Source organism: Oratosquilla oratoria, chromosome 20 (genome assembly GCF_046742065.1).
Source record: "Oratosquilla oratoria isolate Oo_2021 chromosome 20, ASM4674206v1, whole genome shotgun sequence".
Lineage (NCBI taxonomy): Eukaryota > Metazoa > Arthropoda > Malacostraca > Stomatopoda > Squillidae > Oratosquilla > Oratosquilla oratoria.
The window spans coordinates 23,226,388-23,237,896 of NC_134796.1; the positions used below are offsets into that span (position 1 = coordinate 23,226,388).

General features: G+C 36.1%; 1 protein-coding gene across 4 annotated transcripts in view; it reads left to right on the forward strand.

The window, feature by feature from the left end:
• Positions 1-11,233, forward strand: part of kuz (zinc-dependent metalloprotease kuz) — a 594,360-nt gene extending 583,127 nt beyond the window's left edge. For all 4 annotated transcript variants that reach the window (XM_076203724.1, XM_076203722.1, XM_076203723.1 and 1 more), the window contains one exon: positions 8,443-11,233. Coding sequence is in view for 1 of the 4 variants with exons in the window: in XM_076203722.1 (XP_076059837.1) it covers positions 8,443-8,468 (26 nt within the window). In the remaining 3 variants the exon portion in view is untranslated. The remainder of the gene's footprint in view (positions 1-8,442) is intronic.
• The last annotated feature ends 276 nt before the right edge of the window (positions 11,234-11,509 follow it).

Below are 11,509 nucleotides of genomic sequence, written 5' to 3' on the forward strand. Positions count from 1 at the left end.
TTGTTATGAATAATATGTCACCTGAGAAACATATAAATAAGATTTTTGGAGAAAATTATAATTTAATAAGAACAATCAAAGTTGCATTTACATACCTGGATGAAGAAATGGTGAAGAAAATCCTAATCACCCTGATAAGACCAAGATTGGAATATGCAGCAGTGATATGGTCACCAAGTACAAAAAAATGTATAAAAAAACTTGAAAGAATACAAAGAGCAATTACAAAACTGGCACCAACGCTCTCAAAACTATCATATGAAGAGAGACTAGAAAAACTTGAACTACAGACACTAGAGCAAAGAAGAGAGAGAGGAGATTTGATAGCAATTTACAGAATCATGAAAGGCATAGAAATTACTGATAGAGAGAATCTGATAAAATGGGATAACAGAAATACAAGAGGACACGGAAAGAAAATAAAAAAAGACAGCTATAGAAGAGACTTGAAAAAGAACAGCTTTCCTCACAGAGTAATAAACAGTTGGAACAAGTTAGATGAGAAAGTGGTGTGTGCAAAAACAATACATGAATTTAAAAATAGTTTAGATAAAATGAGATATGAAGACGGGACCCCACGAGCATAGCTCCCCTTCCCGTAAGATACAATTAGGTAAATACAACTAGGTAAATACACACGACAGTCAAAGTGACAGCAAAGTTTGGAACTCCAGGAAAAAAATTCAAATTTTGTGGATCTCAACGAGGGGAGTACCTGTATTGTATTAGTAAGGAAGGGGAAGGCTTGTGGTGTAGTGGGAAGTTCAAGAAAAAGGAGAAGGGGAGGGATTACTGAGGAAAATGGAAGGAAATGACGAAAGGAAGGAACGGGCCCCAGAAGTCAGAAGGAATGTCAACAAAAGATACACAGACGATAGAGGTGAAATTGAAGAGATTAGTAAAAATGTAAAAATTAGAAATATAGATAAGAGCAGTGCAATGGAAGGTGAAGATAATTATTTCCATGGATTTAATGAGGGGGGGAGATAGCCTCCCCCGATTGGCAAGTCTAGAGGAAAAGCTAGAGAAAATGAATGCACAGTGGGAGGTTAGGTTCAGTCAACTTACATGGATTACACAAAGAGTTAATAAATCAGAAGAACCAAAGAAGGAGAACCAAAACTTAAATAAAGAAATAGAAGAATTAAAAAGACAGTTAAAGAAGTAAAGGATGAGAATGAGGAATTAAAGAAGAATGATAAAGAAAATAAAGAGTATAGTAAAAGAGGTACAGGGTTGGAGAAAAGTCCAAGAGAACAACAAAATTCAATTTAGAGAAATAGTAAACCAACAGATGAAAGAATAATCTAAGGACACAGTTATTAAAATGATGAGGGAGAAGGAGAATATAGTAAGAGACATAGCAGATAAAAAGAAATGTATAATTATATTAGGGATGGAAGAGAAGCATAATCCAAATAGGACTACAAGAGTAAAGGAGAAGATATTAGAAGTAGTTCAAGAGGATGAAAAAGAAACAGGGAAAGAAATTGAAGAAATATATAGACTAGGGAAATACAATGCAGGTAAGACCAGACCAATTAAGGTTAAATTCAGGTCACAAATGACAGCAGAGAATATCTTAGCAAAAACAGGGAAACTAGCAAAAAGTGATCAGTATAAACAGGTATGGATAAAAAGAGAGATGAATAAAGAAGAGGATGAGAAAGCAAAAAGAATGGAAGCTAAGGAAAAAAACGAGAATAGAACATAGTCAAAGAGAAATTCTATTGGAGAGTAGTGAATATGAAAGTGAGGAAATGGTTCATAGCAGAGAAGAACAGAAGGGAAACAGAAAACAGGATGGAGGTAACAGAAAATTAAAAGTGTCCTACACAGATATAGATGGCTTAATAACTGGTTTGAATGAACTGAATGATTACCTGAAGGAAAAAGAACTGGACATAATGGGAATTGTAGAGACAAACTTGAAAGGTCCACTACCACCCAACAGTGTAGGACATGGTGCATATAATTTTTGGATTAGAAACAGGTAAAACAAGGGGGTGGAGTTATGTTCCTGACTAAGAAGGATATAAATGTGAGGAATGTCAGATATGGAAAGAATAGAGATGATTATGATGGAATTGGAGGACAGGGATGGGAAGAGCAGGAAGTTTATGGTAAATTATGTGCCTCCTAATATGGCTTTGTGGGAAGAGAGAGAACACAAAAATATGTTAGAAGACACAAGGATAACACTAAATAAGATAATGGAAGATGGAGGAAGAATAGTTATAATGGGTGACTTTAATCATAATGAAATCTGCTGGGAAAAGATGACAGTGAAGGGTGGAGATGACCTATGGGGAAATGTACTACTTGATATGATTATAGAACATACAATGACACAATGGATACAAGAGATACTAGGTATAGAAATGAGGAAGAACCATCGAGACTGGACCTAATAATCACATCAGGACCTGAAATAGTGGACCAGATTGAATATACGACACCAATAAGTAAAAGTGACTACGTAGACCGGTCTCTCTTACAAGTACAATAGCTAAAATTTGTGAAAGAATGATCAAAATTAGATGGGTAAGGCATTTGGAAAATAACAAAGTACTAATTCCAAGGCAATTTGGATTTAGACAAGGACGATCATGTATCACAAACTTAATGATGTAATACAAGAAAGAGATGGATGGGCTGATTGTGCATTTCTAGACCTGAAAAAAGCTTTTTATAAGGTGCCACATAAGAAATTGCTAAAGAAATTAGAAACTGCAGGAGGAATACAAGGCAAACTGCTGAAGTGGATGGAAGACTCCTTCCATGAAAGAAAAATGAGAGTGGTGCTAAGAGAGAAACACTCTAAATGGTATGAAGTGATTAGTGGAGCTCCACAAATGAACAGTTCTGGCCCCAATAATGTTTGCTATATATAATGATATGGATAAAGGAATTGAAAGTTATATGAGCTTCTTTGCGGATGATGCAAAATTGTTGAAAAAAGTGAACACTGTAGAAGATTGTGAGTCACTGCAGAGTGATCTCAATAAAGTATGGGAATGGAGTAGGAAGTGGGAGATGGAATTCAATATTAAGAAGTGTAGTATAATGTAATTTGGAAGAAGCAAAAAAAGAATAGTGGGATCATATAAATTGGGAGAGGAAGAAATTAAAAAAGTAGAAAATGAGAAGGACCTGGGAGTCATTATCATGAATAATATGTCCCCTGAGAAACATAAATAAAAATTTTTGAGAAACTTATAATTTGATAAAAACAATCAAAGTGGCATTTACATACCTGGACAAAGAAACGGTGAAGAAAATACTAGTCACAATGATAAGACCAAGATTGGAGTATGCAGCAATGACATGTTCACCAAGTTGGCACCAACACTCTCAGATATCATATGAGCAGAGACTAGCAAAACTTGAGCTACAGACAGAGCAAAGAAGAGAGATAGGAGACTTGATAACTATTTATAGAATCATGAAAGGCATAGAAGCTATTGATAGAGAGGATCTAATAAAATGGGATAGTAGAGATACAAGAGGACACGGAAAGAAAATCAAGAAAGACAGTTATAGAAGAGACCTGAAAAAGAACAGCTTCCCTCACAGGGTAATAGACATTTGGAACAAGTTAGATGAAAATGTGGTGTGTGCAAAAACGATACATGAATTTAAAAACAGTCTAGATAAAATGAGATATGAAGACGGGACATCATTAGCATAGCTCCCCTTCTGGTAAAATACAACTAGGTAAATGCACACACAGTCGTAAGCAGTTGAAGAGGAAGGAGGTGTCGACAGTGAGCTCCAAACTAGCACTTTGTTGCTATTACAGGACAAACGCCTTGTCATTTTCAGGGTAAAACAAAATGTTTTTGTGGGACTGGCAAGGTATGTATCCAGGTCTTGGAATCATAGTTTTAGCACAAAATGGAAAGTAACAAAGAAGAAATAAGGATTAACGAATCACCCAAGAGGAGACTGGAGTCCACATTGGGAGTTGTACGTCAATGATGATTTATTCGTGGGATTTAGGAGGCAAGGGGAACCTATGGACACAGAGATATTAGGATTAGCAGAGCAATAAGGAATCAAGAAATAAACAACTTAGCAAAATATTTGATTTATTTAAAATTAGACCATAAAGCTTTACAACTAGAGGTATCCATCTTATGCACAACTAACAAAGTGATACTAGGACAATTAAATGAGCTAAAAAGTGAAGTGAGTGTGATAAAAAGAGAAAATAAAAGAAGGGAAAACAAGGTTAGAAATACAAATGAAGAACTGAAGAAAGAGGTTGAAGAACAATTACAAGCAGGAACTGAAAAGATGGAAGAATAAATCAAAGAGACAGATCTGAACAAAATAAAAAATCCTTGGGAACAGGAAAGTGAAAATAAAAAACTCTTGTGCAAATAGATAGTAGAGCAGCAGGTAGAAGAGAATGCAAAGGAAACAGTGATTAAGATAATCAAAGAAAAGGAAAATTGGGTGAAAGACACAGTGGACAAAAATAAATGCATTGTGGTTTAAGGTATCAACGGAAAACACAATGTATACAAATACCAAAGAGAAAAAGATGAGAAAGAAATAATGAAGGAGATACTAAAAGCAGTTCAAGACAAGGGACAGAATCTGGAAAAGGAAATCGATGACGTGCATAGGATGAGTACATACTCAAAAGAAAAAACTACAGACCAATGAAAATCAAACTAAGAACTCAAATGATAGCAGAAGAAATACTATCAAAAGCAGCAAAACTAGCAAACAGTGAAAAATACAAAAATGTGTGGATAAAAAAGGAAATGAATGAAGAGGAAATAGAGAAAGATAGGGCACTGAGAAGTGAAGCCAAGGAAAAGAATGGAGACTGATTTTTTTTTTTTTCTTTTTTTTTTTTTGTGCTGAGAAAATAGTACTGTACATCAGAAAAATGAAAACATAAACCAAAAAAGAGAAAAGGAAAAATTAAAAGTGGCATATACACACATGGATGGTATGGTTACTGGAATAAAATTGAATGACTATTTGTCAATAGAGAAACCTGACATAATGGGAATTGTTGAGACAAAACTAAAAGGTCCTATACAACCAAGTATGGTGGGACAAAGTTTATATGACCTTTGGTCGAAAAATAGAATGGACAAATGGGGGAGGAGTCATGCTATTGACTAGAATGGACCTAAATGTAATAAAGACAACAGAAGGAAAGGATAATGTGGAATTTATCACAAAGTTGAAAATAGCAGTATGAAAAGTAGAAAGTTCATAGTTGTATATGTGCTCCCAAAAACTAAGACTTGGTCTGACAGCGAACACTAAAAATTACTAAAGACACAAAGAATGAATTAACTGAGACACTGAAATATGGAGAAACCATAGTAATTATGGGTGACTTTCATGCAAAGGAAATAAATTGGGAAGAATTGACAATGGGAGGTGGAGAGGAACACTGGGGCAAGGTCCTATTGGATATGACCATTGATCACACATTGACTCAATGGGTCAAAAAAAACCCACTAAATACAGACAAAACAAAGAACCATTGAGACTAGACTTGATGTTCACCTCAGAGGCTGAAATTGTAGAAGAAATAAACTATAAGACACCAATTGGAAAAAGAGACCACATACTAATAGAGTTTGAGCTTAAGGAAAAAAAATGTTGTGAGAAGAAACGAGAAACATAGAGAAAGAAGATTAATGTACAACAAAAGTGACTTTGTAAAAGTAAGAAAAAATTTCAAAATGTTTGTTGGGAAAAATTTGCAAATGAAACAAAGATGGAAGATAAATGGAAAATTTTTAAAGAAATATATAAGGAGGGTACAGATAAACATGTGCTTAAGCAGAAACAGAAGAGGGTGTACATAAAGTGCTGGTATAATAAGTGTAGCGATGCTAAAGATAGAAGGGACAAAACTTGGAAAAGATAGAATAGAGACTAAAAAGTGAATAAATGGCAAACATACATCAAACTGAGAAATGAATATGTAGGCATACACAGAGAGGAAAAAAGAAACTATGAAAAAGATATAATAGCAAAATGCAAAAACCAACCTAGACTATTTTACAGATATGTAAATGATAACCTAAAAGACAAACATGAAATAGTGAAACTGCATGAAGGAAATAAAGAATACACAGAAGATGTAGAAATGGCTGAAGTAATGACCAGACACTTTAATTCTGTATTTACAGTTGAAAGCTCACAAATGTAGGATGATGGTCATCAAGAGGTATCCCCTAAAATGAAAGAAATAATGGTGACACAGAAAGAAATGATGGACCAAGTAAAGAAACTTGATGTCAGAAAGTCACATGGGCCAGACGGAATAGCGAACTGGATATTAAAAGAATGCATAGATGAACTCGCAGATAAAATAAACAAGATAACTGACTTCTCACTCAAAGAAGGAAAAGTACCACAACACTTCAAAAATGCAAATATTGTACCAATGTATAAGGGAGGAGATAAAGAAAATCCAACAAACTATAGACCGGTATCCCTTACAAGCACAATTGCAAGAATATGTGATAGAGTTATCAAAACTAAATGGACTAAACACTTGGAAGAGAACAAAATACTAAACCCCAACCAATTTGTATTTAGAAGTGGAAGATCATGTACTACTAACTTAATATGCTTTTACTCAAGATTGGTAGATATAATACAAGAAAGAGATGGCTGGGCACACTGTGCTTTCCTGGACTTACAAAAAGCTTTTGACAAAGTACCACACAAAAAGCTACTAAGAAAAATTGAAGCAATAGGTGGAATACAGGGAAAATTATTGGAATGGATGAAAGACTTCTTGAACAGAAGAAAAATGAGAGTGGTAATCAGAGAAAAAACTCAAACTGGGTAAACATGATAAGTGGAGCCCACCAAGGCTTCATGTTGGCTCCAATAATGTTTACTGTTTATACAAACAACATGGATGAAAGAATCAAATCTTGAAGAGAGTAAGTAAAGAAGAAGATTGCAAATCTTTTCAAGAAGACCTGGACAAAGTCTGGAAATGGAGTATAAAGAATGAAGTGAATTTCAACAATAAGAAATGTAGTATAATGGAATTTGGAAAAAGTAAAATAGAATATCTAGTCAGTACAAAATGGGAACAAAGGAAGTTAAAAAAGTAAACTCAGAAAGAGACCTAGGAGTAATATCAAATGACATGTTACCAGACAAACATGTAAACAAAATAGTTGGAGAAACTTACAATTTACTAAGATCAATGAAAGTGGCCTTTGACTACATGTATATATATGTATATATGACACAGGAAAACCCACAGTTGGAGAAAAAAAACTTCGAATAAAGAAGATTCCTATATTTCGGCTATCAACTGTAGCCCTCTTCAGGAAAGTACCTGAAGAGGGCTACAGTTGATAGCCGAAACATAGGAATCTTCTTTATTCGAAGATTTTTTCTCCGACTGTGGTTTTTCCTGTGTGTCATTTACAAATGTGCTACTACATTTCTGTTTAGATATATGTATATATATTTAATATATGTATATATATATATATATTATATATACACACACACACACACATACACACATGTGTATACACTGCAAGATACAAAGGCGGGACAACACGAGCATAGCTCCCCTTCCCGCAAAATACAACTAGGTAAATACATACAAGGATTTCTTGATTTATGTGTGTTTAGAATATGAGGTTTTGGAATAACATGAGGTAAAAAACTTAGTCATTCTTTCATGTTGCACAGATTATTTAGAATAACACGATATAAAAAAATCAAGTAAGCAATAGTAAAACTTTACTGTTCACTGTATATGATTTTTACATTACATAATCCCTTCAGGAATGTATCACATAAATCAAGAAATTCATATATATATATATATATATATATATATATATATATATATATATATATATATATATATATATATACATACATATATATTACCTTCAAATCAGTGATACTATTTATTGGTTTGTTTACGTTTAATGGAAGATGATTTTACCTCTGTTAATGGGTAGACTGGATCAAATGAAGAAATGAAGTATTGATCATTTGAGAATCCAGTTGAAAAGATGAAATGGTCTTAGCCAGAACAAATATTTGTTATGAGTATCACTTGATTGAAGAGGCCAATGTTGCAAACCAAGAATAGATATTTTTGTTACATTTTTCTATTTTAGGTAATTCTACACCAGGGAAAGTAAAAAAGGAGAAAATGTAATTATATATATAATATATATGATATATATATATAATATATATATATATATATATATATATATATAATGAGAAACTATTTGATATATATTTCAGTTAATTTTATTTATGACAGGAAATACCCCCAATATTGTACTGTGATTTTTTTTTTTTTTTTTTTTTTCATGGGTTAGGTTATTTTAAACATTGCATTTATGTTCCTCATAAAAGAGTTTCACAACTTGAAGTGGAAATATTAAATGGTGTTTTCCTTTTCAGCATCAGCCCCTCCTTTAGGGGAGTGAGTATGTGATAGTATGACTGTATGGATGAAAGATATGCCCACATCCCCTCCGTATGGAAGTGTCAACTGCCTGCCGAGCTACACACCCATTACCTGGCCAATGTGTGCACAAGATTGGCACACTGTTGTATTTGTGCCACCAAGAGGAAGGACCAGTGCCGCCCACATCACTTGCTGCCACCATCACCACCAATGCAACTTCCATCACAACCAGTACCTGACGGCAGTTTAGTTTGCACCAGAAGGAAACATTGTGAGACAAACTCTTCGCAGTTCTTTCAGATTCGCAGCACCTACACATGCACTGCTGTGTGTCGTCTGCACAGGTTTGATTCCAAAGTGAGTGAGTGAGAAACCAAAGGGCAGAGTGACCCCGACCTACAGACTGTCAAGTCATTGTTTGCCCATGGGATCATAGATAACCCAAAACAACTTGATAAGAAAGAAACAGTTGACTTATTTTTTAATCATTACACGGATGGTGATAAAAGCTTAGTTTAAGTGTAAGAAGACAGTAATGTGTGGAAACTGTGGTTGAGGGCAGTATAAGTGGACAAGTCACATCCAAGGCCTGTAAGGTCCGGACACATAGGCACATAACAAAATGGAAAACCAGTAACTCATCTGTGTGCTGTGAATGTCGGAGTATCTACATATATGACCATAGTCAAGTTTGGTGCATCAGGGGTTAGAAGGTTGTTTATGTGTTTGCTTGACCAGAGGCAGACATAGGAGTTCTGGTTCTGCTGGTGTATAGAGAATGGTGCCTGGAGTGATATGCAGTCATCCACGTTTAACCATTTGTGGCTCTGTCACACAATGATGTTCTTGAATAGTCAAAGACTGCTGAGACTAACCAGGCATGGTAGTTTTCTTGGTGACCCCATGTCACCATCAGCTAGGTTGTTCAGGATTCTTGGGTAATATAAGGCCTTGGCTTTTTTTATGTAATTTCCATGGCATGGCATAAGCCTATAGACACCTGATATAATTGATGTGTTGGGAATGAGACGTTGCTGATGAAGTAGTGTGCAGAAGCACTGCCAAGGTGGTTCAATATTATGAGCTAAAAGATCTGTTACAGAGGGATGGAAAATGATCAAGTACTGTAGTAGTAGTTGCCCTACTTTTATGTACATTTAGATACCATGTATTTACACAAAGTTTTTTATAATGTTGATGTGTATCAGTGCATACAATTGCACTTGGTGTAGCCCATTGCCGTGATGACCTGCTTCCCTCCCTGCCCCCCCCGGTCCTTCCCCCAGTCCTTCACAAAGTTTATCAAGGGGACAAGGCCTTGGTCTGTCTGGTTGCACTTGTACCATTTCCTTCTTGTGTATCTCAGTAGCATTAGCTTTTTGTACCTCCTCTCCCCCTTTGTTTTCAAAGTACAGGCATTACAGTATAGGAATATGTTGGGTCTGCCTCCACCGTGAAGGTAAAGAGAATGGACTTGAGGTGTGTGTGCCGTTAGGTCATATAGTGCGGTGTGCCCCCTCCTCTTCCAACCATTCAAAAAACATTTGGTGCAGACTAACACTTTTTGGTCACCATGGCATTACTGTCTTCTCCTTTTCTACTTTTTTCCAATCCATTTATGCTCAATGGTTATGTCAGGTTTCATTGTGGCTGATATTGGATGTTATACAGCTGAGGAGAGGCCCTAGAGCTGAATAAGATTATTTATATGCCATCTCATGTTACTTGAGGTCATTTATATAGTACTTCATTTAGTCCAGGGGCCCTCCTCAGCTGAGTGAAAACATTCAGTATTGGTGCAGATCAAATCTGTAAAGTGGCCACTACATGAATGGGTTAAAATGACAAACCAGACTTGTGCCCCTCTTGTAATAAATATCTTGGACAGAAATGAAGCGCACTTGATAAGAGAAGACAGGTTGTGCGGCAGAGGTTCCTCTGTGGCTGTGGTCAGGTTTGTTGGGCTCTTGGATGTGTAGTGCTTAGAGCAGCACCCAAGTGACCTTGTATACTATGCTGCAAGCCTCCAGCTAGCAGCCCACAATGGTGACAACACTCCAACAGCATTTAATCTTTCGCAGCCAAAGACATTGTAGGATCCATATCATATCACGTCCATCACCAGATTTCATGCTGAAAAATCCAGTTTTCCCCTCACTTTCATGTATTACTGGCCTTTTGGTGGTGCCACACAACACCCACTATGCCACCAGAAGGCCAGATGATAATTCTCCTTTCTTATCTCTCCCCTTCTTCCTTTGTCTCCATCCTTTGTGTTTGAGCCGCCACCTGCATATACGATGCCTTGGTGCTTGGCGGGGCACCTTTGACAATACTTGACCGATGGGCCTCATGCAGGCCTGGCTGCTGCTGCTGCCTTGGGGACATGTGCTGCCGCACCAACGGATCTTCTCAACACATCCCATGGTCAACAAGATACTCCATCTATTTTATCTACAAAGACATTATTAAATGATATTGGGCTCTAGAAGCACTTTTTTGCTTTTAAGGCTTTTATTACAGTTACATTTATCATGATTCATAAAAGAATATCATCTAAAGGAAAAAATATTGTATGAAATGGTTTTGTTGGAAGAAGCAGTTTATTGTGTTGTCCTTGTAGCCCTGCTAATCTTTGTTCCCACTTGTTGTTGTTGTTCTCCCCAGGGGCAAGCTACACCCTGTCCTCTGTAACAAGCAACTTGGAGCACAGGCATTTTAAGCCTCATGTTGTATAATTATTCCATCATTATGTTTAATAAATAAATGAAGTGTGCTTTTTAATTTTTTGTTTTAGTTAGTGCCTTGTTTTTCTTCCCCATTGTGTTATGATACATTGCAACAGGTAAGAAAGGGGTTTGGCATCAGTATTGCACACTATGGTTAAGGTAAGGTGTGGACATTGAAGGAAGGATGAAAAGAAGGATACATTTTTGTAAGACAACTGTGGTCTTCAATCAACCAATCCATTTTGCAAAAGACCCACAGCTCCCAGGGAAGAAACATTGTGTTCTTGTCTGGTTATGGCCTAGTTGGGGCAGTGTAAGAAGTGTGATGGTT